The sequence below is a fragment of the Agelaius phoeniceus genome, chromosome 5 (assembly GCF_051311805.1).
Source record: "Agelaius phoeniceus isolate bAgePho1 chromosome 5, bAgePho1.hap1, whole genome shotgun sequence".
Taxonomy (NCBI): domain Eukaryota; kingdom Metazoa; phylum Chordata; class Aves; order Passeriformes; family Icteridae; genus Agelaius; species Agelaius phoeniceus.
The window spans coordinates 9,400,876-9,427,051 of record NC_135269.1 but is presented as its reverse complement, the minus strand read 5'-3'; the positions used below and the strand labels follow the sequence as shown (position 1 = coordinate 9,427,051).

The window sequence follows — 26,176 nt, the reverse complement described above, 5'->3', positions numbered from 1 at the left end:
AAAGCATTCTCTCAGGAGAGCATTCTCATTGCCACTCCTTGTGCCATCATGCAGCTTTCCCTGGCAGGGTAATACCAGCACCACTTCTGCATCAGATATTGTGCATTTCAAAGAAATTTATCTAGAATATCCCCTGGCTCTCTTCTACAGCAAAATGTGCTACTCAGACTGTTCACTACAGACTCACACAACACTTTGTATAGAGTACTGCCATGCTGCACAACAGCAGCTGAAATTTTGAAATAAAATTCCAAATCAGGAGGTTTTTTTTTTCCCTAATTAGTCAATGTTTCACCATTGTAAAACAATTTTTGAAAGCTGAGAAAGTTTTGAGAATCTTAGAATGAGAAAATTAAAAAATTTATTATTGGGGATGGAAAAGAACAATAAAAATTCCCTGCACATAATTCATTTAATGATATTTAATGGCAAAAAAAATACAGAAGAATAGAGTGGGATTGAAACAAAACTTGAGCTAAGGAAAATCCTTTTATGAAAGAGGAACTTTAAAAAGAAAAGCATTAATTTGTAAATGTGGGCACAAAAAATACATTCCGGTAAATGACAGACTGTATTTTGGCTGCATCTCAGATTATAAATGTATTTTGGGAGGGCTTTTGTGGTTGTTTTTGTTTGTTTGTTTTCTAAAACAAAGAGCTATAACAGAGGCCCCAAAAATGCACTTTTTCCTTTCTATTTTTGTTTTGTTTTGGTTTTTTTAGGGATACAGTTGTGCTATTAGCTTTCCTCACACAGACAGTTCTACTTTCTCCAGAACCAAATTATTTGTACAGGAATAAATCTCTCATACAGGCAAAGATGTAAAAACCCCAAACATTTGTTTTGTGAATATAACACAGCAACCTCCTCAAAAATGACAATTGCCTTTGTCTTATGTTCCCATGTAGATTTTTCCTTGAAGGAGTGCTGACATTTTCTCTGGTGTAGCTTTAGTTACACACTAGCTGAACTTTAATCATGTTCCACTTGCCCAGGAGCTAAGAAGCTCCAACCAGTGCAGAATTACACTGCATATTAGATCATAACCTCTCTGGTTTCCAAGGAGAGCTGCCTTACTGTCAGTTAAACTCTATTATTTTCTCTTAATGCCACTCTTATTTTTCCTCTAGGTCTTCAATGTGGAAATTAGTAGCTTCATAAACCAAAACTCTATTATATTATAGAGGGTTTTGGTAAAATGGAGACAGAAAGCTGAGCTTTTCTCTTCCAGAGAAATAGTTTTTTCTTCCCTGAATAAGCTGAAGTGGTGACAATTCCCATCTTTTCCAGTCCTGCTGGCCTTCCCCATGCCCAGCCACAGAAAGTCAATTCCTCCATCAGAAGGAGTGAGGAAGCACACAGGTTGAAGGGTTCAATCCCATGCAGTAGGTGCCAATATGTAACTGCTCAATGCTTTCCTTTGGCACAAAAATCCAAACTATGTCACTTGGATGCCCACTCAGTTATGAGCAATATTGTCCTCAGGAGAGGAGTTTCAAACCATGCAGGCATTTCTGCAGTTCACTGTGCCCCCAGAAATGATAACCAAAAAAGTTATTATGTTTACACACCTTCTTCTTTATGAACATTGGATGAAAAAGAGAGGAGAGCTTTAGTTTGAAACCCAGATCTGATTTGTGCCATATTTCAAGGGTAGTTCCTTTTTTCTACTTTGCTATTTCTCAGCTCCTTTGAAGCCTCAGTTGCTTTCTTCTCTGTTCAGAAGTGGAAGGGAGCTACCTACAGCAATTCAGCAATATTTGCCCCACCAGAAAAAAATGGATCAGCTCCCAAGGAGCAGCTGTTCCTCTCTCCCAGCTGTAAACCCTTAATCCAGGCTCCACAATCATGCTCTCTCTGCTCAAGAGATCCCCTTAGAAAGAAGCGGATTCACCCTCAGAATAGCATCCTAAAAATTTAGCTTGCTTTCAGACTGCCATTTTTACCCAGGATCAGATTCAAAGCTTGATACTCTTGGCCAAAATCTCAACACTCCTCTGAGCCTCTATGCAGCTCCCCAGACTGCAGGGACTTGTGGGGACTTTCCAAAAATGTTGCTCTCACTAGAGAAACAGCTGCAGCAGAGACCATGCAAGGGAAAAAGGAGAGGGTCTGGCATCTGGCTGGTGCTGCTGTGGGGTGTTAGGGGCAGGGGTGGGGTTTTGACAACCAGCACATGCAAATGAGCAATTACAGAAAGAGCATCTTTTGCTGACATGAAGCAATGTTTCTTCTCCAGTGATGCCATTAGGAAAAAAAATATCCAGAGAGATGAACCATTGTGCTTAGAGCTTATATGAATATTGAAAACGCTGCAGACTTAACTGGGAAGGGTACCGTTAATCCAGTGTCTGTCTGTCTGTCCATCTCATGGGCACTGTGATCTGGGTCTGCTTTAGACACCCAGAGTACTGGGTCAGGCACACCCCACTGCCAGCTCCCACAGGCTGGAGTCCCCAGGAGACAGACAGGGTGTTACATATGAGATGCTATTTCCAGAAGAGAGACAGCAGCAGCAGCAACACGTACATCTAAAAAAGCACAAGACTTTGCACTGCAGCAGAAAAAAAACCCCAAAAAAATAATGTTAAAAGTACAAGTATTAATGCCCAAAATGGTGACATTTTAAAGGGCAGGGTAAAAAGCCACCACTTTGTTTTGTTGAAAGGAAAAAAACTTTTTTTGCAAAACCAATGCAGCTATTGCAAGGACTGATGAGCTGCTATCTTATAGTGGATATTTTTGCCCCTGACAAGGAGAGACTGATGCATCTGACTCCATCTTATTAGAAGGCTAATTAATTACTTTATTATACTATATTATTCTATACTATATTACATTACATCTCAACTGAATCTGCCAGGCACTCAACTTTGCCAACAAACTCAACCCAGCACCACTGAGTCTCGTGACTGTCAGCCAACAGTCCCGACACACACACGATAGGCCCTGATAGGCCAAGGAAACAAAACACCATCACTTTGGGTAAACAATCTCCACATTGCATTCTACACAGGCACAGCAAATGAGATAAGAATTGTCTTTCCTTTCTCTGAGGTTCAGAGAATGTGAACCTCCGAAATATTCTTGGGAAGAACCGTGCCTTGCTTTTCTCCGTGAGGAGAAATGTAGCTACACCATCACCTCCCTTAACTACCATTAATCCTGCCAAATCCCATGTCATGAGCGAGCTCTTCACAAAACAGACTCCCTGCTGCAAGAGCCACACCTGGCACATTTATGCTCTGCTGTCTCCTCACCCCCAAACAGAGCAGGTGTTGTCACCTTATTGCAAAAGTTCCACACCTTCTCAGTGATTTCTCATGGGCATCTCCTCACAGCACTGACTCCTTCTTCTTCACAGCACAGCCAAAAAACTCCAGCTCTCTCCTCACCCAGCTAACCCACCCTTTTATAGCACTCATCCTCATTGGCCACAGCTGTGGCCTGTTAAGGGCAGGCCTGGTCCTAATCTTTGGTGATCAGTGCAGCTGCAACTCAGGTGTGAGATTGCCTTCTGCACCATCTTTATTTTCTTACATTCTATCCCCCCCCACGGGTAAGTTCAGTAGATTTCTGGGCTCCAGAAGCCACAACACTTTTGGAAACAGAGGCTGCACATAGCCTCTATTCAAATGGCCTGCAGGACAGACACTGCTGTCTCCTGGCCCAGCTAACAAGAGCCCACCACACCAGGCAAGCAGCCACCGGGCTGCCCCACACACTGACACACTTCACAGCGTGCAGAAGCAGAGAGTTAGCCACAGTGCACCAGTGCTTCCTGCAAATGCCTTCAGAGGAGCAGCAGGTGACACCTGGTGCCAGTTTATTGAGAGGCACAGCTGAAATGCCAATCCCTTCCCAGGTGCACATGCCAGGAAGGCTCCGTGGGGAACGGGTTCGTGTGCCATGGGAACATTGTGGAGCGCCTCCAGGAGCTGAATGCACAAGTGGGAGGACAGTGGCAGGGCAAGCTGACATCCAGCCTCCTGCTCCTGGGTGAGTGTCCTGGTTTGATAAAGAAGTGAGTTTTTTGGGAGGTTGTGGAGGTTCAGTGAGTAACTGAACACAAGCAGAGCCCAGGGGGCTGATCCTGCCCTGTCTGCCCCCCACAGCATGAGAGCACACATGCTGCCCACTGCAAAGCACCTAAGACCATCTGAAGCTGCTCTGCTCCTCACACCATGAATGCAGAGTGCAAGAACTTCCAGGCAGAAGTGCTAAACCTGTTCCACAACCACTCACACATCATTTAACATCACCAGTGGATTGTGCCCCACAGTGTAGCAAGTGGGGTTACCCCACTTCTTCTCCCTGCCCCCATTGTTTTGGGCAAATGAGGTTAGGCCTAGAGTGACACACACTAGTCCATCAAAAACATTGGCATTCCCAGTTACCTGGTGAACTGAACAACCTAACAGCCTTCATCATCTTCTCTATAGCCAAAAATTTGAGGTATGAACAAACACTGCTAAAATTGAGCTGGATCTTTGACTTAAACTTGTAAATGTGGGGGAAAAAATCCTTCTCTTTAATATAATATGCTCAGTCCCATGAGCCCAGTATTTAAAATAAAGACCATGAACTCCTGAATAGAAGGAATAAGAATCCCCCATTAGCTGGCCAAGGTCAAAACCTGGCAGAGCCTTTCATACTCAGTGCTGAGGATCAATATCCATTGCCTCAGCAGTGAGAGTTCAGTTGCAGTTTCTCTCTGCATTGCTCCTCACATGTCTGAAAGTGCCCAGCATGCTGAATTAACAATAACCCAGATTTCATGTGCTTTGGTTAAGTGTTGGACATAAATGTGCCACACGATCTACTTGCCAGAAGCTACAAAGACACATTAACCACTAACCAGGTTAACTTAAAACATGTTCAGTCCACACTGGTGTCTTTCAAAAGCTAAGAATTTATAGATGTTTTGTAGGACAGCACATTAATTTTGAGATACATTCTCTGTGCAATACATCTGTAACAACTGTAAAGATTTTTTCCGTTCTGATTTTATACCTCTAGAAAAAGAGCTGAATATCAGAAATATTTAATGCCTTCAGCTGCCGAACCAGTGGTCTCTCATGCTGCTGCCTTGGATACAGAAACAGCCTCTGGGTAGTAAATGAATCCTAATTAACTTTCAGTGCATCTAGTTTTGACTGCCTGATATTTGCAGTACCAGCAGGTTATCAGCTGCATATTTCTCACCCCATAGAGACTGAATTGATTTAAATCAGAAGGCTGTCCTCCTGTAAGGACACATCCCCAAAGAAGCTGCTGGTTCTGTGTCCTTGCTCTGGCCTGCATGCCACAGAATCCAGGCTGCCAGAAGCATCCTGAAAGTTTTGTCTCATTTTGTATCAAATATGCAGCAGCACCTGGATTTCACATCCCATCTGTCTCTCATCTTTTAATGGCTTGTATTTTGGAACCTTAAATTAATATTTAATAATCAGATACTATTATTGCTTATTCTCCCTTCACAGCTTTGCACAGTCCCTTTGGCAAGTGAGGTTTTCAATAGGCATTTAAACTTTTTTTATTCCCTCTTCTCATAAGAAAATACCTATGAATGGCAGCTGAGCACTCTGGGACCATTTACTGTGCTTGTACCAACAAACAAGGGACTCAAAGGCACAAATGTAAGTAAACAAGAGAAAAGGTTTCACATTTGGGGGATTTGGCTTCTGCAGAAATCTCATCTGTGTTATAAGTGTTTTGATTCAGCAGATACAAATAATTTGCTCTAGTACACTTCCAGTCACATTTAAATCTAGGGCCACGAGCTGCATTATTCCCACTTTAAAGAAAAACAAAATAATTTGATGAGTTAGGGTGGAACACTGTCACACCCCAAGCTAAGTTTTGGATTTTCTTACATGACCATGCTCAAAGTCTTTTCACTCAGCTGAGCCCAGGGTTGAACTAAGATCTGAATTGTCAGCAGCAAGGCCTGCAGGTCACCTTTATCACAAGGGGAATAAAAAAATAATGGCTTTAGTGAAAAAAAACAAAAAAGAGACTGACATGTAAGTAGCACCTTCCACTGACAGCAGGACAGTCCCTGCTGCTCGTGCAGGGACATAAGGGTACAATGTGAGCTGAACCAAAACCAAGAGAGTCTCCACTCTTTTCAGACTCCATCACCTCACTTCAGGGTAAAATACGTAATTTCAGAGTGTAACAACTGAAGAGAACAAAAGAGTATTCACCATGGTGGTTTTTTTTTTGTTTGTTTGTTTTTTTTTTTTGTTTTGTTTTAATAAAGCCTCCATTGAAGCGAATCTCTGTTCCTCTGCTTTTCTAGGTAAAGGATCTTCTGAAAAATAAACAGAAAGCCCAGTACTTCCTTAAACTCCATATTATTGCAGGTCAGCTGAACACCAGTAGCTTGACTAATGCTAATGTAATACATACATTGACTGGCAAGTCAGGAGAGATATCAAAGGGAGAAAAGGTAAGTGGCCTTCCAGCCTGCCACAGCAGGGACAGTGCTCTCTGTTCCCTCCACAAGGAGTAGGAAAGATCTTTCTGCAGGGAGACATCAGGGTGAAGATAACTGGAATTAGGAAAAAACACAGCCATGGCCATGTACCACAAGGAGTTCAAGCCAAACTTGAAACCTCCCTGGCATCAAAGTTCCCACTAAAACAAGAAAAAAAGTTACCTTTAGTCATGCATCAGGGCTGAGTGACTTGGCAGACTAACACAGACTGGTCTAAAATGATGTTATCTTAAACCTGCAGGTACAACTGAGAGAGCTGGGGGGCAGGGGAGGGGTGTTAAGAGAGCCCAGGTGAAGGAAGAGGCATCAGGGGGAGAAAAAAACCACAGAGTTTATGCTGGAGACCCGTGAGCACTGCTCCCATGGAGCAGGCACTGGCTGAGCTGCAGGTCCCAGTGAGCATCAGCAGCCTTGGGACGAGGCAGCAGATGGAAATCCCAGCAGAGAGAGAACATGGGACAATTAACCATGGGAAATATATAGTAAAATTCAGCATAAGCCCAGATTACCCAATGTCTGTAATCATCAGGGCAGTCTGGGCCCACAGTTAAAAAAAAACTTGTTCTCTGTGGATGATACACTAGATTTTATAATCTGGATTTATTGTTCTTGGCCCATTATGTGTCTCTTGATGGACTGGGCCTGTGTGGAGGCTGAAATCAAGTATCTATGCTTTGCAGTAGATCAGTGGCATCTGAGCAGAGATATCTATTTTGTATGTTCAGTGAGTACACTCCATTTATAACAGGAAAATATCCTTGCATTTATAACAGGAAAATATCCTATCCTGAGCCCTGTTTGTTTCCTGAAGGCTTCAGTACACTGCAGAATCAGCAACATTTTGTTGTTTTAAATATACATTGAATATAAGGAAATGGGTTAGACTCCCACAAGATTATAGGAGTTGACCTTTCCAGTACAGCAATATTTTAAATCATTTCCTGACAGATTTTTATTACTAGCAGTCACCACAACACTTTCAGGTACACTGAATTCCCCTCAGGGCCTGTCTCTGTTTCTGTTCTGAATTTTGCTGTCCTGAAGCTAAAGAATGTGATCCTGATCCAAAGGATTTTTTTTCCCATTTCCTTGATAAATATTGGAAGCAATCTTTAGCCTCCCCAGAGTTAAATTTTTTAGGTGTTGGCAACAAGAAGGGGTCTTATAGTACATCCAACCTGTGTACACACTCTGCTGTCATTTCCTAATAAAGAATTCACCATCCATTGCCTGGTTTCTTTCAGGATAATCAGTTAAGGATTAGAATCCAAGGAGGAAGGGGGAAAGGAAAAATTTTGCAGGGAGATATTATTGCTTCCAATGGAATTTTGCACATTATTGACAAAGCCATGGACAACGTGGGGCCAACATTTGAGAGCAGCAAAGAGGTGAGCCATAAGTTACACACATGCAATGTCAAAATTCCTCTAAAAATAGTTTAATGTGAGGTGAATGTGAAGGAGGGTGACTGACAGAAACTAAACAAACTCTACTGAGCCGTTGCACATCAGCCCACAGAAGCAATATTCAAAGTGAAAGGTAAGGACACAGTTCCCACAGAAAACAGACCAAATTCACCCTTTTGCCAAGCTGGACCATGGAGGGTTTGGATGTTATCACTGCATCTGGTTGGTTCCTTGGAAAATTGGCAGTCATGATCAGTGAATTTCACTGAATGCCAGAATCACACACTAAAAGGAGGAACATCTGTACAGATAACAGATTTCTCCACCCAAAGGCTAATATTAAAAAAAGAAAAGGTGATTTTAAATGTTTTGGGGTTTTGGTGCCCAGCTTATCATGCTTGCTTAAAAGTTCCCTTCCTTATGTTACATTTTTCAAATATTTTACTCCTTGACCTTTTTTTTTGCTGGGGATGAAGAGAAAAACCCTTTACCCATACACACACAGCTGTGTTTCCTGTGACCACCCAGTATTTCAGGAAAAGGACAAAATCTAACTATAAACCATCACAGCACCAGGAAAAATGTGCTGCCATCTCAATCATTTCCAAGCACCATCAGGCCCCCCAAATGAAATGTACCCAACCTGTAACAACTGAGACACAGTAAGTCAAGAAATGTCTCATAAGAACTGGCACTTATTTTATATTCCCAACTAAAGCAAATCTTACTTTTATCCTATTTCAGAAAACTATAATGTCATTACTTCAGGCTAATGGAAGATACAGCCAATTTACATCTTTGATAGAGGTAAGGATCCATTAAAGCAATTACATAAGGCTACTTTCAGATGTTCTTGATATGTAATTTCACTTTTATTTTTAAATATTGATATGTAATTTCCCTTTTATTTTTCAACCAAAACAGAATACTGGCCTAGGAGTGGATTTACAGCAGGACAACCAGGCTTACACAGTCTTTGTTCCAAGTAACAAGGCTCTGAGTAACATGAAAGCTGAGGTTCTGAACTACCTGATTTCTGCAGAGGTACAGTCTTTCCATAAGGCAAATCTTTCTCAGACAGCAGATGGACAGGAGATTCATGCATGCATTGCCCAGTGTTCATCTGAATTAGCTCAAGGTTGAATTAGATCAAGGTTGAAAGCCAATCTCTAACAATTAAAGATAAGACAACAAACTAGAGAGGAAGAGGATCTGGAGTCTCCCATCACATGTAGGGATAATGTTCCTCTACACCAGGCCCCCAGTCCTCTGCTTTTGCCCAGACATCACAGCCTGGACAGACACATGGCACAGCCCCAAAACCTCTCCTGAAATGCATCACCCTTGGTGGGAACAGGCAAGGGAAGCAGCTGCCACAAGGGTCCCACAGGATGGGAGTCACTGCTGGTGGGGTCCCAGGAGGTGGATATTGGTACCCTGTCCCCTGGACGCCTCCTGCCTGTCCCAAAACAGATCCATGCCCTGGAAGGCCCATGTCAAAATAAAATGGGGTGTAGGGATGAGGGCATGGAATGCCAGGATGCCTGCCACTAGCTGAACACTGACCCAGAGGTTTCTGGTGCACCAGCCAGTGATGCTGTTCTCATGCCCATGTCCACCTCACAAGCCAGACTGGGTTTCTGAGGCTCATTTTGGGCTAAAAGAGCCTCTTTTCTGCCCTGGCAGGGTTCCTGGAAGCTGCTGGAGCTGGTCCGGTACCACATTGTCTCCAACACTGAGGTGAGCACAGCTGTTCTGCCAACCCAGAGTGCAAGGAACAGGAGCCACTGGCAGGGGCATTGTCCGGGCTGCAGGCATGAGTAGCAGGAAAAAGACTTTCTGGCATTAAAGTCGAGCTACCTCTGAGCCTATTCTGCTAAAATCAGTGTTCTGTTTTTCAGAAAGAGCTGTTTTTTCCATCCTCTAAGCAAGCCCCTTGTTTTTCCTGGGGGGAAGATCATCCCCACCCCAGTCTCTGTTGTGAGGAAGGAAGGAAGGAAGGGGCGGAAGGAAGGGGCGGAAGGAAGGGGCGGAAGGAAGGGGCGGAAGGAAGGGGCGGAAGGGGCGGAAGGAAGGGGCGGAAGGAAGGGGCGGAAGGAAGGGGCGGAAGGAAGGGGCGGAAGGAAGGGGCGGAAGGAAGGGGCGGAAGGAAGGGGCGGAAGGAAGGGGCGGAAGGGGCGGAAGGGGCGGAAGGGGCGGAAGGGGCGGAAGGGGCGGAAGGGGCGGAAGGAAGGAAGGAAGGAAGGAAGGAAGGAAGGAAGGAAGGAAGGAAGGAAGGAAGGAAGGAAGGAAGGAAGGAAGGAAGGAAGGAAGGAAGGAAGGAAGGAAGGAAGGAAGGAAGGAAGGAAGGAAGGAAGGAAGGAAGGAAGGAAGGAAGGAAGGAAGGAAGGAAGGGGCGGAAGGAAGGAAGGAAGGAAGGGGCGGAAGGAAGGAAGGAAGGAAGGGGCGGAAGGAAGGAAGGAAGGAAGGAAGGGGCGGAAGGAAGGAAGGAAGGAAGGAAGGAAGGGGCGGAAGGAAGGAAGGAAGGAAGGGGCTGTATCCTTAAAGAAAGGCTCAGTTTGTATAATCTCAGGTGGTCACTCCCAGCACAGAGAGTGGGAACAGAGGGAACGTGAGAACCACGTGTGCCTTCATGGTACCAGCACCACCACAGTGGTCTATGCTTGCAAACAGGGCTATTTTTAGAGAAAAAATATTAACTTTAATTAGTGTTATAATTGGAAGAAAAATTAATATTCTTTTGAGAAATAAAGCCCTCACCTGCAGGAACCAGCAAGCTCAGTCATGATTTAATGGCACTCACTTTGTTACACAAGCTGGTTTGTCAATTGATGATAATTGTCACATTGATAATAATTTTCTTGCCCCAATGAAAGTCTTTCCGGTGAAATCTGTCTGGATTTGAAAAGAGTAATGATATTACACTTGTCTCAACCAATTTATATTAATTTCAGCTAGAGGTTGCCAGCCTTGTCTCCACAGAGCACATCAGGACCATGGCAAAGCAGCTCATTCACTTTAACAGAACCAGCACTGTAAGTCACAGCCCTGCCCTGGGAGCAGCTCGCTCTGATCGAGGCAACTTTGCATGCAGGGGCAATAAAAAGGGATAGGGGAGGCATTAGCAGAGGAATTTCTTGCTAAACTTCTCATTCCCACCTACTGTTAAAATTAATTGTATAAAGGATGCAGAACAAATGATTGGGGTACAAGGACAGCCTACAGAGTTTTGGTCCTTGTGCTTATCCACAGTCCAGGAATGATTCTCATTCATGCTCTACTTTTTTTTTTTTAATCTTTTTAAAATCATTCTGTTAGATATTTTAGGAATTTTAAACACTTATCAGTGCACGCAAAAATATTCTTTTTCTCTCTGTAATATTATAGTCTCTGATCCTGATGTACCTAGTGAACATATTTTTTAAAAGTGTTAATTGATCAGTACTTGTGCAAAACCAAGCTGATCTGTTAGGTTAGCTTCCTTCTCTTCTGGAGCAGAGATGCACCTATAAAAATTCTTGTAAGGGCAGAGCAGCTGCAGGAGTAAATGCAGAAAAAATACTTTTTTTTTCCTCTCTCCTGTGAATTTGGATAGATCCCAGACTCTCTCTCACTTTCCCCCTCTTCTGACAGAGAGAGCACCAAGGCATGTTTAAACCCACTGAAATCAGTGCCTGAAGTCATCAGTAGTTTTCCTATTTTGGCCAGTCTCTTATTCCTCAGTCACACAGGCTGACAGGGCAAATTCATAGAAAAAAATTAGATACATCTGTTGAAGACTAGTATTCAAGAAAACACACAATGTATGTGAGCTTCATGAATAAACAGGCATAATAAAAACTAGATAGCAGATTCATAAGAAGTATGACTAGAAAGGAATTTTAAACAATTAAAACAAATCATCAGAAACTGAGGAGCTAAAACACTTCATTATTAATAATAATTTATTGTTTCATAGGGACAAATCTTGGTGAGTGGAGAAAAAATGGAAGAAGCAGATATTGTTGCGAAAAATGGTCGCATTTATATCCTTGAGGGCGTTCTCATCCCACCCACAATTGTTCCAATCCTACCACACTGGTGTGAGGAGACAAGTCAGGTCACAAAGGTAAGGGAATCACAATGAATCTGTGTCTCCAACTCCTCCAAAGAAGGCATTCCAGCTTCCTCTTCACTTTACTGACTTTCTCTGATATCATCCATTTGAAAGAGGCATTTTTGGAAATAAATAAATCAATGGCCACCAGCCTAGCAGTACTGCAAACAGGGAGCTCATATGAACACATCCTATACCAGCTTAAAAAAATCCAGTTGTTTCATTAACCCTTTGACATACCCTTTGTTTCTCCAGTCCAGTTCCTGAATCCCATCTGTGCATAAAAGTACATGGGAATTTTCAAGAATTATGTTATCAGGGAAAATTATTCCCTGTTTCTCAGGGAATCCTCTCCAGACCAATATTTTAATTTATAATAAATATGCAGGGAAAGGAAACAGCAAGTTAAAATATTAACATAATAATTCTATATTTATATATTAGAAACATGTGATTTTCAGCAGCCACAATTTCTGCTAGCCCTGCTTTCCTCCAGAAATAAAACTTCTCCCATTAAAAGAGTGGATTCTGACAAACCTTGCTCACTTGGGTAACACAGTACAGGCCTTTACTTGGTAACATTCAGATGTTATTTCTGGTAAGAGAAATGTCAGAGCAAACTTTGCCTTGGAGTAAGCACAGCCCCTTGAGCTGCCCCTGGACCATGTGGAAGCCCACATCTGGGCCAGTGACAAAAGGAAAACATTTAATATCCTGGCTTACAACAGTCCAGAACCACAGCCTGCAAAGAGGTTCCCAGCAGAGCTGGACAGCATCAAAATGTAATGAAGAAAACACTGGCAGTAAAGATCTGTTACCTCTGGCAGTAACTACAACATGCTGTATGTGCAATATAATCATAAGCCAGGCAGAGCTCCAAGCAGCAATCTCTGATTCAAAAAGAAATCCACACCCAGAACACTCCAGTAATCTGAATTCCTTACCAAAAACCTACCTAAAAATTATGCCCAACATCAATCTATCCTAAAGCAATAGACAAAAAATTATTTAAAGGCAAAACAAACGCTGTCGGTCACAAAAATTATTCCCCAAATTTAAGTTAGGAACTTCTGTCAGCTTTGAAAGCTTCCTGCATAGTTAAAAATATAGTTATACATTCCAAGATTTAAGCAGAACACTGCTAGCCAGGAAAACACAAATGAGCAATGGCTTTTGCAATTTTTACTCTGCAGCAAGCATTCCCATCACTCTCAGAAAACAGGAGTAACAGCACCTAATAAACACTGCTTGTCTTAAAAGAGTTAAAAGACACAAACCTTGTAGGAACTGGTAGATCTACACATTTACAAGAACTTTGCATCCCTAAAGATGAAACCTTTGGGCTAATGCATACTTATCCATGTAACCATACCCAAAAGTGCTAAAAGCTGCACCTGAGCCTAACTGAAGAACAGCAGGGCTTATTCTTAATGTCACAAAGAGCACAGAGGGGACAACAGGTCCTGAGTGCTGCCTGATGTGTGGTCCACAGCCAGTTTGGATGATCTGGCGCTGAACATCAAGGAGAGCAATATCAGCATTGCTCACAACAATCAGCCTTCAGAACAATCAGTTCTAAAGGGGTAAAGGCACCCTTACAGGAATTTTCAGAAACACAAAGGCAAGACCCTATGTCAGCTTCAGACATGACTATGCAGCTTGTAAAAGAGCTTTTATAATATCGAAATGTATTTGCCAAAATATGTATATCTGACCCACAGACCTTGAAAGCATAGCAGTGGTATTGGTACCTCAGCTATTTGCTGCACAAATGCTTTTGTAATTCTGATCCTTTATTCCTTTAAGTCCCATACAACATGAGGGACTACTAAATCCAAACCAGTACTTGGTTCTTTCCCCACAGCCCCAGTGATAAATCTGTGGGAGAAATGCCATAATTCAGGTTTATGGTCTCCTGTTCAATGGCTACAAAACAGAGTCATGTAACACAATGGATGCTGCTCTAGAATTTATGCTAACTTGATTGAAAACCAAAACATTGACAGTCACAAGGACAACAGCTTTGACAAAGTCCATATCCACACTCTGAAAGATTCAGCCTCACTGAGGTTACTGCATATAGAGCTTGTAGAGAATTCACCTTTAAAACTGCCAATGGAGTTTATATCTCCTCAGTAATGCAATTGCCAGACTCTGTCATCACCACATGGTGATAAATTAGCTAGTCAGGAAAAGCAACCAAAGGGTGAAGACAAAAAATATCTATGTACCACTGGATCTACTATGGGGAAGCAAAGAATATTTTTCTCTTTGCCACCTATTCACAGGACAAATTTTTGTTCACAGTGCCTGCATTCTAGACCAAATTAATCTGTGTTTTTCCAGGAAAAAATAATATATTTTCATAGAAGTTAAATGCGTAGACTTCACTAGACTCTCAGACAATATTAGTTAACTCATTATACTCATTATAGTTAACTCATTATATACATTAACCCAGGATACCAGTGCATTCATGACCTTGTTTTCTTCTGTTGAGGAAGCTTCATGTTCATTATTCTGTTATTTCAGCAGAGGGGAGATGTGAGGAATGAGAATCACTATGACAATGCTCTGAGAGTTAATAAACTGGGTATGTTTAAAATAGACCTCACATCTGTTAAAAGTTTCCTTTTGATTAAGCATCCTCCCTGAAGTAACAGTCTGCAGACTCAGGTTCAGGAAGGAGTGAAGCTCTCCCATCTGCTTTGTATCTCAGAGGTGCAAATTTAGCTGTGTATTTCTCCACATACAAAATTCAAGTCTGGCTGCCACAGGAATGTTATTCCCCATTTTATAAAAATCCACTGATAGTAGTCCTGTAAATAGGTAGTCAGAAATAATGAAAATAAAGTTCATACAGTGAAAAATACATGACTTAATAAAAATTTTAACTGCAATACCAGCAAGGCGCTTTCTGTAAATTATCCAGGTAAATTATGCTGTGATATTAAGACTGTATCACAGAACTCTAAATAGCTTAGAAATACTAATGCCTCCCTTTTGTGCATGTTACAGCCTTTCTCAAAACAGAGGTGCATTATTGAATGTCCAAGCTTTCAGAAAATTAGCTGTGCTAGAGCCTGAAATATAACAGCAAAGCTATAGAATTACATCTCCTTAAGGTGAAATGCATGTAAGAGTATTCCAAAGTATTCTCTTATACATGGAGAACTTTCCTTTTGGAGTTGAGAGGTGTTTGGACATGTCCATGTACTTTCCATGAACTTCAACACCAAACTGAGAGGAGCTGGTGTACATCTCAGAGGTAAATAGCAGGGAAAATCCAGATTAGCTGTCATATGTTATTGACAACAGCTCACTCATCCTCTGCCATGCAGGAGTTTTGACACAAGGCTCCGAGCCCAGGTGTATTCATTTTCCCGTGAAGAACAGGACAACTCGTCCCCTCCTGCTCCCAGCCACTCCTGTGCCAGGATTCCCATGATATGGGATAACAATGAGTGGGGAACAGTCACAAGAGCCACGCCCCAACCACTGCTTGGGGAGTCCAGTTCTGGCAGAAGTCATTAGCCCTAAGAGATCCTTACACTCTTATGGGACTCCTTAAATAGGCTTCTGCACTTCATGAGCACCACTTAGTGACAGGCAGAGAGGTCTAAAAACTATAAGCTTTGTAAGCCTTTTGCTGATTCCTAGTTCTCTTGAATCACACATGCAAATCAGTCCTTTCTAATACACTTTCTCTTTATAAATAAGCAGATAAAGAAGCCACTACAAAAATAAAATACAACTGAAAAGGCCATTCAGAGCTGCATGGTGGCTAAATCCCACCCTGGTGCAGAGGGGACGGAGGAAGATCAAAGCAGCATGTCTGGCTGTCACAGCATCTCCCTGGGGTGAAACATCCTGAGGTTCCTGATCTCAGATTCCAAGGAAACTGCCTGCATCCTAATTCCACTGCACTCCCACTGGCAAATATGAGACTGCACACAATATGAGCAGATACCCACTGGCATGTTCATAAGTGGGGACAGGATGGGGATTTCTAACACTGAGTCTGATAAGAACAAGGGAAATATCTGGTGGTCTGTGCATCCCCTTACTGAGCTGTCAACACCCATCCTGGTTTCTAACAGGCCATTGCAGAGCTGGTTCTGGTTCAACACAAGGTATTTCAGAGATAGTCATCCATGCACGCTTTTCTCAGAGGGCTGAAACACAACAAAGATTTGGTCTTTATGCACTGCCTCTGCCCTAAAGCACTGAAAAGGAGTATATTTTCTTTGTTTTGCAGGAACCAAAGTGTTGCAAAGGCTTCTTTGGCCCTAACTGCAGACCATGTCCAGGAGGTTTCTCCAAACCCTGCTCAGGGAATGGGCAGGTAAGCAGAGCATCCAGCAGCACCCTGCTCTCCAGGGTGGGGGAAGGATGAGCTGTGTCCCAAAAGCCCCTGGAGCATTTCTGCACAACAGGAATGTTGGGCCCCACAAGGGCTGCCCCCTTCCTCTGTGTCCAGTGATGCAAAGGGAATCTGTCACCTCTCAGATGCCCAAATTGCAGGTTTCTAGGGTTCCAGCACACAGGCAAGGCTGTGGCCCATTCTCATGCTTTTAATTTGCAACAGTGTAATGACCCCCTCAGCTCACTATTCTCACATAAAAACTGCAAAGAAAGGTAGAATATATAGCAGCAAAGAGAAAGCATAAAGAAAGCTTTTCTTTGAAACACCTGTCTCAGCAAAGCTGGAGTTTTTTCCTGAGAGTCTACCACTCACAAAATATGGACAGGCATGTAGTCTCTTTTCTAGGGTAAAGACTTGTTTGAATTCATACATAACAACCACCTCCCTTCCATGTCCCAGTGCATGGATGGCCTGGATGGAAATGGCACTTGTGTTTGTTCTGAGGCATTTCAAGGCTTGAGCTGCCAGTTCTGCTCAGACCCTGGCAAATATGGACCTCAGTGTGACAAAGGTAAGTGGAGCCTCAGCACAAGGGTGTGAGCAATAGCCCAAGAGGGTCTTTTGGATCCTCCTGGTGTTCAGGCAGGAGTTACCTGGCTGCTAAACAGTCCCTGTGGAAGATGAGCAAGATGCTCCTGGGGTATTTTCATTTCCTATTTCAAAGGGACACATCGTAAGGCCGGGGTCTCTGTAAATACTCTAAACGACTTTTTGCAGGGGGCATAGCTTGTTTTATACTAATTCATTGTTCTTTTGATTTCTGTCTCACTCACACAAGTAATTGAAAAGAAAATATTTGCTATTCTGTTCCCATCTGCTGTTGTCCACAGCAGAACAGATTCTGCCTGCAATGACAAATATATGTAATTTAAGAACAACTAGATCTATAAACAGGTTGTGTTTAGGCCACTTAACTACCCTTACTGAATAATTTCTGATCTATTTTATAGCTTACAGTTCTGCACTGACAGATTTAATCCTACTGAGCCAAACCATAATGCATTTGAGAATCTACAGCATATACAACATCAAACATACATACATTCCTCATCTACAAAACCATTTTTAGTATTTTTTGCAATGAAACAGCCTGCCACTCATGAAACAAAGCTCCCTTGAAGGTTCAAAGGTACATGGGCAAAAGCTGAGACACAAATTCCATAAGGAATTGTGGTAGTGCCTAAACTCTAGTCCCACCAAAGTAACAAGTGTTTGCTTGACTAGTCACTGACACTTTTTGGAATGTTTGCACAAAGCTTTCCTGCTGTGTCCCCTGGGCACATTGCTGTGCCCCCAGCAGCACTAATCCACCCAGTCCTAGCAATGTGCTGGTAGGGCTGTGCTGATGCTCTGTGTACCCAGCACTGTGCAGCCTGGAGGATCTGTGGGCTCAGTGTTTAAAGGCTTACCCTGTCATTGAAAGCACAAAAAAAGTCATGCAATAAGTAACTTTAATAGTCTAGGACACAGCATTTTGCTCCTATTTCTCTGAAGCACTTTGAAATTCATCGATAAGAGCAGTGCGAAAATACCACAGGTTTTAAATAGTTGCCCATAAAACACACCTGAAAAGACATGGCTATGATTAACAAAAATCCCCCATCAGAGTGGGATTAAAAAATGCAAAAGTTGAGATTCTTGGAAAAAAAATAGGAAGAGCTGATTCATAAGAAATGGGAGTAGAGATGGGAGGAGTAGAGATGGGAGCACAAATAATGGGAGTACAAATTCCTTTTTCCACTGTGGAATTGCACACTGTAGTTTCTCTCTGGTAGAGTGCCCCTGCACTAATGGGAAGTGTGATAACCGAGTAGACAGCGATGGGAGCTGCCTGCCTGGATCCTGCAGAGCTGGATACACAGGGAAACTCTGTGAGCAGCAGATTGTTCCCTGTGAGCCCTCCCTGCAGCTCTGCCATGCACATGCAGAGTGCCAGCTCAGTGATGGCACAGTGAGGTAAGTCAACAGCCTGCATCCAGTTCATACTCACTGTGCTGCAGCTCTTTCCTGTTTGCCTGACCAAAACAGTCCCTGGCAGCAGAGCACAGACAGCAGCCACTGCAACCCTGCTCTGCAGCAAACAAGCAAAACCATGCACCACATCAGCCTTGAGTTGCAAGACAATAATTACAAGTTCTCAATACGCTGTACTTTATATATTTAACACTGATAGTTGCATACAGATCTGATCCTTGATTAAAAGCCTCCCTTCCTACTAACATCTACAGAGGTTTTAGGAAGCTGTTATTTCTAATCACCCCTTAGTGATTTAGGAGTTTAAGCCTTGAAATTCTCAACAGTTTGAGGATGGATATCTCACTCTGGTCAGGTCAGGTAAGTTTTGCATGCCACAGCACCACAGACTTAGCACAGGTTCCCCAGTCCTGCCCACAAAACTCTGTTACTGCACTTGCCTCAAGCTCACCCTCACAAGTTTGCCTCTTGCTGAAGTGCATCCATAATGAGTCACTACCAGCACAAGGGGGGATGCTGCAGAACCTGAGTGCTTAAATAATTCCCTCCAATTAAGGCTAGTCCTGGGGAGGGACCCAGGGAAACAGGACAGCTCATTGTCTCACACACAGCCATCTTCTGTGTAACTGAGAGAGAGCAAAGCCACCCCATAAATATTTTAGAGCTGTTAGCTGAACTTTGCAATGATAACATCAGGTCAGAATTAATTTCACTCCCTGTCTCATATGCAGAGAATGGATCCCTGATTTGATTCAATTAACCCAGTCAATATTTTGGAAAAAAACCCCATAATGTACACACTTGACCTACTTCCATCAGGAATCCAAGGTTACCAATTTTAAGCTGCCTATAAATAGCACGTAGCAGTGGAAAACAATCACTTTGCTTTGGAGCTGTCCTGTCACGTGTAACGCCTCCTTCCTTCTCTTGTCTCTGCAGCTGTGTTTGCAAGCCTGGCTATGAGGGAGATGGCTTCAGCTGCACCAAAGTTGATCCTTGTGCTGTTTTAAACCCTGGTGGCTGCAATGTCAATGTAAGTACACGCTTTTCCCACAGAAAGGCAAGCAAAGAGGAAGGTTTGGCCAGAAACTTGTACATGAGAGTCATGGTTTTCATTGGAGTTCCAGGCTCTTTCCCCAGATCCCACTCCAGAGCTCAGACAAGCCTGATGGCTAAAGGTAGATGTCCTGAATGGCTGCCTCTGCATCTCCCCCTAGGCTGAGTGTGTTGAGACAGGCCCAGAGGAGCACAGGTGTGTTTGCCAGGCAGGATGGACAGGAGATGGGAGGGACTGCTCAGCCATCAACCCCTGCCTGCTGCCCAGCACGGCACGGTGCCACGGGAATGCCACCTGCATCTACATCGGGCCAGGGCAGGTAGGTCCTCACAGCCAATGCCACCTGCATTGCATGTCCTCAGCCATTCTGCTCTCCCGGGGCTCGGGAACCCTGTTTTCTTCCCAAAATCCTGCTCTCCCTCACAGCCATGATGCTGTTTCCACGTGGTGCTCTCTATGCAAAACAGTATCCTTAAATTCCAGCCCCAGTGTTCCCTCCTTTCTCTTGCTCTTTCAGCAAACACATTTTTAGAAAGTGCATTAGTAGATGTCAGGTATGAAGGTCTTCTGCAGATATTAGTCAGTGTCATTCCACTGGAGTCAATGCCAAGCTATGGATAAACAGAGAAACTAATTCAACATGTCTAGAATATGAACGCTATTTTAATCATTTTAATGAATTGCTGTGTTTTATTGAAATGACAGAATGACTGTAAGTGTAAGGATGGATTTCAGGGGAATGGAATTGAATGCACACCCATAAACTCATGCCTGGAACAAAATGGAAAATGCCATCATCTGGTGAGTAATTAATCATTCCCTGCACAAAGTGTTCAGATTCATATCACACCTCGCCTCCTGCGCACACCATAGAATTTATTTGCCATTTCAAGCCTGCAATTCCCTTTGGAGAAAGCACTTTCCAAGCAGTTCTACAAGCACCAAAAACTGTGTGAACCACATCAGTATGGTACATGAGCTGAGGATAGACTGCAAGGGCTGCTCCCAAATCTGCCAGTACAGAAGGATTATCTCAAGCCTGGAATAAATAAATGCTATTTTTCTACCAGAAGTTACAACTTGGATCCACTATCCTGTTGGGATATTTACCCAAGTCAGTCTCCACCCAGGCATCTATCAGCTTTATCAGCAGCTGCATGTGCTCTGCTGTGCCCTGTAGTTCCATGCTCAGGTGGGGCACAGAGATGAGGTGAGGAGCTCTGGGGAGCAGATGATGGATCTGCCACAATCAGGTGAAGAAACAGGGGTTCAAACGTGTAGGCAGTGATTGTTTGACAAATTCTCTCTCTTTCTGGTTCAAAGGCAACTTGTCAGTTTGAGTCTTCCCGTGGCTGGCAGTGTGTGTGCCCAAAGGGCTACGAGGGGGACGGCAGGACCTGCTATGGAAATGCTGCAGATGTAAGTGCTGGGGGTCACCTGCTCTGGGCACAGCAGCTGCTGCACAGGTCTCACCCTGCATCTTAACCAGAGAGAGCAGCAAAGCCTTTTCAAACACTCAGAAAGATACAATGCCCACCAGTGATGTCTGCAAAGGATGGTCCAAGTGGGACCACTCGCCTGATTCATAAATTGTGTTTAAAAACGTGGCTTGGAAAGGGGCTTAAGGGAGCAGAGCATATTTCTGGCTTCAAACAAATTGAAAATTTGAAATTGAAAACAAATTGAAAAACACCAATCTCAGAGTCCAGAGCTACAGAAGTGCTAAGCACCAACCTCCCAGCTGGAAGCACCAAGCAGTCAACTCTTCTGAAGTTTTGCCCTGCAGTTTCTCTCAGTGGAAATGATCAATTTATCATGTTGAAACAAACTGTGCTGACCCACAGGCAGATAAAACCAAACCAAGTCAATTGGTGAAATAAATATGCATTTAACAGCACAGGAAAAATGAACGTGTCCTCAGACTCAGCTCCTGGCAGTAATCTCACATGGCTCTCAGCACTATCTGCCACCCCTGCTTATCATCTATCTCTGTTCCAAGTACTCTGGCAGAATAAGGGCTGGGTGATGTGTGAGATGCTGTACAAATGTCAGCTAAAATAACATAAGTTTCAATCAATTTAGCATGGAGTTAAGAGAAGAATTAAGTTTAAAATCACAGGAAATTAATGCTTAGCCTGGGGTCACAATACACAGCAAGGTCGGGTACACACCTAAGCAATCCATGGCCTGATTTTCAAGAATTGATAATTCTCCTTTCCCATTACCAGAATATATATATATATATATATATATATATATAACACCAAAAAACATTAATGCCATCCCTTTTCACACACACTGAAAACCTCCTCCTCTTCCATGTCACATCAGCCAGGCCAGACATGGTGGGTTGCCCCACAACCAAGAGCACTTTGGTACAGCTAATTACAGCTTACAAACTCATTGATCTCTCTTCTCTCTCATCAGGAGCTATCCACTCTGTCAGAAGCAGCTGCTTTTAACCAGTGGGTTAATGTAAGTACACTTGGTGGTTAATTTCTGTAGTATGTTCAAGTTTGCAGAAAAACATGAGCCTTGTAGAGTTTAGAAATGGGAGCCTCACAGCAATATTTCCACCAGAGAAAGAAAGCTGAAAATCTGGAGAGACATCAGGGTGCCTTTCCCACCTGTTGTGGGGGGGGGTTGACCATCTGGTTCCCTATTTCTGCCTGAAAACCAACTTCTGAACCCAAATTCAGCGAGTAAGGAAGCTCCACAAGCAGCAGAGCTGGGTCCAAGCCTTCTCTCTGAGGCAGGGAGCTACATAAGCCATGACTAATTTTGCATGAAAACACACTGCAGCCCAGATGAGCACCAGCAGGGTGTGAGCAGAGACTGGACAGGACCCCAGATGTCTCCTTTCAACTTCTCTCATTCAATAAAAGACAAGTGGGAAGGGAAGGCAATGCCCTACCCTCCCCCATTTTCAAATGCCCCATGGCAGGGAAATGCAAGTGTATGGCTGGACAGTGGGGAGCAAGAGAGCAGGAAAGCTCTCAGTCTGTGCAGGCCTGCCTGAGGTGCAGGAAATAGAATCATAGAATGGTTTGAGTCCTTTAAAGTCCATCTGGCCCAATCTTCCTGCCATAAGCAGGGACATCTTCAGCTAGGTCAGGCTGCTCAGAGTCCTGCCCAGCCTGATCCTGAATGTCTCCAGGGATGGGTCATCCACCACACCCCTGAGCAACCTCTTCCAGTGTTTCATCACCCTCATTGTTTAAAAAAAAAATAAATTCTTTCATATATCAAACCTAAATCCACCCCTTTTCAGTTTAGAACTATTGTCCCTTATTCTTTTGCAAAAGGCCCCACTAAAAAGTCTGCCCCACCTTTTTTACAACTCCCTGTAAGTGCTGAAAGGCCACAAAAGGTCTCCCTGAAGTCTTCTCCAGGCTGAACAACCTCAGTGATGAAAGAGTAACTTCTTTGGCTCCAGATTAGGGAGGAAGCACCAAAATAGGTTTCAAACCCCAAAGTTCTGGATACACTAAAAATCTACTCTCTATTTTCCCATGCTGTCATTTATTACTAGAGCAGCAGTACATTAAGGTCCTACCCCACTGTGATTGGAACTGTATGAATAAAAACTGGTTGCTCCCACAAGAACTTAAATCCTAAATGTAAGAAGTGTTCATCAAACACGTGGTGAACAAGAAAGGACAGTGATGTGTTAATGAATAGCATCAGAAGTCACAGCACATCAGCTGCTTCAAGGCTTTTCAAAGTTAGATGGCTTGGGGCTCATTAAAGTACATAATTGCAAGGAACACCTCAGGGAGCTCCTGAAGAGAGCTCCATGTGGCTAATTCAGGACAGGTGACTGCCTGGCCCTGAGCTCAGATTGTGGCCCTGGACACTGTAGAGAGAAACTAAAGGATTTAAAGAAATGGGCACAATAAGAAATGCTGTTCTCCTGCTAATATGCTCTTTAGATAACGGGGGAACAAATCAGAGGGAAGATTCTGTATAATCTATTGAAGCTGATATGGAAATTTCTGCTACACTTCAGAGAAATGCTATCACTTAAAATGAACACTGGTAACTACAAACATGAGCAAAATAGGGAGGAATATCCATCTGTGGGTTTTTAACTTTGTACTTGAGCAGGAATGTGATGTTTACCACTTTCCATAACCAAATTCTTTTCTTGCTGCTCAGGAAGGATGAGAAGGGGAAGTTTGTTGCTCTTTCTATATTTAAATATTTGGAAGGTGATAGGGATGATGGCTAGGAAGAAAGATGATCTTAACAGAGACAAAATCCCCAGCTATTTAAGGGAGCTGATTCCCTTCTTGATTCAAAACCCAATATGGGTAATGAAGGACTATCCAAAGCAGCTTCCAGGCAGCATAACCAGCTGCAAAAAGGTAGATCCCAAGCTCATATTGCTCCCTCAAGTTTTGCAGTATCAAAAATGGCAAGCTGTGGAGCCTGTGAAAAGCTTGGAGAACCCCATCTTCAGCAAGATCACACTTAAATATTTAGCTTTCCGTTTTTCACTCAAAAAAAAAAATTCAACACAACTGGAAAAATTCTCTCCAGTGGAAACTCTTTCTATCCTTAAGGCAGATAAAAACATGGAAGATTAATTAATTCATGCATGCTGCAGATCTGACAATCCCCATCTAAAATTAGAGCTGTCAGCAGCAAGCTCCACTGCAGTGCTAGTGGACACAGATAACTCTTGGACATCTGGAAAAAAATCCCAGCCACGTCAAATAGTCTTCTTCCAAATGGGAACACTGTGTCATGGGAGTTTCTTATATCATGGTTCATAGTCCTAGCTATTGAACAGCATGGAGCAAATTACAACAGTAAGAGCAAATTACTTGAATTTATCAGTAACCACTAGCATTTATCACCTCCATTTATCACCACTATGTTTTTTTTAAACATTCAAGTGCATAATTCAAAACTTACGAGACAGGCTAACTTTTGTTAGGGTCAAGTTATGTATGTCATCATAAAAACCAATTCTGACTTGGACATTGTTTCTGCCCTTTCAATGCTGGCAATCTATTCTGCAAAGAAAAGACACTCGTTTTCCATTTTTGTGCAGCTGCAAGTGATATTGTTCAAGTCATTGCTCAGTATAATAGTTTTTCCCTTTCCAGGCTGGTCACAAAGCACGTCACATACTCCACACCTTGCTTCAAATGTCACCAGCTACTATTTATAGACCATCCTTGGAATGAATTATTTTACCCTCTTTACTTCCATGCAGGAGGCCAAGATAAACTCAGTGCTGTCCACCACCTCAAACCTGACTGTCCTTGTGCCTTCTCTGCAAGCCATTGACAACATGGATGAGGATGAGAAAGCCTTTTGGATGTCAAAAAGCAACATTCCAACTCTCCTTAAGTACGTTAATTGTTGGGGGTTTTGGCTTTTTAAATTAACTGTTTTTTATGCTAAACAAGCCTTTGGTTAGAAGCCACCAGAGCAAGACAGGTATTTTGATTTTAAAGGAAGGGCACAGGATTCTCCTTCTAGTTCCAGTGGCGTATTAATAAATCTCTGTAGCAAGGCCACTGGGAAAAAAGGCATTATTTATATTATGTCAGAAATGTGTAAAGGTTGAACTAAGATAAAAACATGGCCGAACAAGGTGTTGTAGAAGCAATTCCTTCTTAAAACTACCATTTAAGACAGACTAAGCATGTTTATCTGAAATAAGACAAAGAAAAAAGAGAGAAAATACAAAACCTTCAAATCCGGTTAATTTCCTTTAGGTATCATGTACTGACAGGAGCTTACAGCTTTGCTGATTTCCAGAAATTATCGTCCTCTGACATGCTGCCAACATCGCTACAGAGCAAATTCCTACACTTGTCTAAAGAAAATGGGGTGAGATGACCTGCAAACCACTGTGGTATCACACACCAAACCCTGGCCATCACTGCCACTGGCTTTCTTGTATTACAAAACCACACACACATGATTCATTTTTTTTTAAACTACATGCTATAAAATTAAAGGCATAGTTCAATTTTATGGGGCCCTCTGGGAGAAACATTACCTTGTTTTTCACCACCACTTTACATCGCTAAAATTTGTCCACAATATTAATTATTTCTAATGCCCCAGTAGCTGCTGCAAACACTGGACAGCTGTAACCAAGCAGAATGGCAGTCCTTGCCTGGAGGAGCCTGTGTGAGCTAAATTAATACAAAGAGCATCAAGGAAATCAAATAATTCAGGGAACAGGGAAGGTAGGAGGAAGCAGTGATAACACACATCTCCACCTATACAACTTGAGAGTTCTAAACCACCTGAGGGTATTTTTAATGGTAAATAAGTTACAGCCCTTCCCCTTAGCCGTTTTACCAGGTAAATTCCATGTTCTGAGGAGGATTTCCTGGGAATACACAAGTCACATTTAAGCACTTCATCCCCATTAAGGGAGAGGGAAGTTCCCCCCACCTCCAAGCTCCAAAAGAAAAGTTAAGAACAGGGTCCTTCAAAGCTGCGCAGAGCTGGGAGGGTGTGAATCAGCTCAGAGCTCAGCCTGCCTGTGCTGCCAGCCCAGGGCTTTGCCAGTCTGCACCCAGGGAACAGCCAAGGGTCACCAGGTCCCCTCCCCTGTGCGTGACTCCCTGAGGGTCACCCAGGCTCTGGTGTGAGTTGGTGGCGCCATGGTACATCCCCAGACAAGCATTTGGGAAGGTGTGGAAATGCACAGGATGAGCTGCTGGGAATCACCACCCCAGCAAGG

At 43.1% G+C, this 26,176-nt stretch overlaps 1 protein-coding gene and 1 long non-coding RNA gene across 2 annotated transcripts in view; one reads left to right on the top strand and one right to left on the bottom strand.

Annotated features, from left to right (window-relative positions):
* STAB2 (stabilin 2) overlaps positions 1 to 26,176 on the top strand; it is an 82,375-nt gene that overhangs the window by 15,439 nt on the left and 40,760 nt on the right. Inside the window, exons 10-28 of the mRNA XM_054631551.2 lie at positions 3,866 to 3,999; positions 5,557 to 5,639; positions 6,305 to 6,454; positions 7,747 to 7,890; positions 8,653 to 8,715; positions 8,833 to 8,952; positions 9,595 to 9,648; positions 10,863 to 10,943; positions 11,867 to 12,016; positions 16,263 to 16,349; positions 16,830 to 16,941; positions 18,206 to 18,386; positions 19,344 to 19,437; positions 19,622 to 19,780; positions 20,167 to 20,262; positions 20,785 to 20,880; positions 21,889 to 21,936; positions 24,686 to 24,822; positions 25,194 to 25,308. Coding sequence (XP_054487526.2) covers positions 3,866 to 3,999; positions 5,557 to 5,639; positions 6,305 to 6,454; positions 7,747 to 7,890; positions 8,653 to 8,715; positions 8,833 to 8,952; positions 9,595 to 9,648; positions 10,863 to 10,943; positions 11,867 to 12,016; positions 16,263 to 16,349; positions 16,830 to 16,941; positions 18,206 to 18,386; positions 19,344 to 19,437; positions 19,622 to 19,780; positions 20,167 to 20,262; positions 20,785 to 20,880; positions 21,889 to 21,936; positions 24,686 to 24,822; positions 25,194 to 25,308 — 2,104 coding nt within the window. The remainder of the gene's footprint in view (positions 1 to 3,865; positions 4,000 to 5,556; positions 5,640 to 6,304; positions 6,455 to 7,746; positions 7,891 to 8,652; positions 8,716 to 8,832; positions 8,953 to 9,594; positions 9,649 to 10,862; positions 10,944 to 11,866; positions 12,017 to 16,262; positions 16,350 to 16,829; positions 16,942 to 18,205; positions 18,387 to 19,343; positions 19,438 to 19,621; positions 19,781 to 20,166; positions 20,263 to 20,784; positions 20,881 to 21,888; positions 21,937 to 24,685; positions 24,823 to 25,193; positions 25,309 to 26,176) is intronic.
* LOC143694090 (uncharacterized) overlaps positions 1 to 26,176 on the bottom strand; it is a 218,745-nt gene that overhangs the window by 152,100 nt on the left and 40,469 nt on the right. The gene's annotated exons all lie outside the window — the stretch shown is intronic.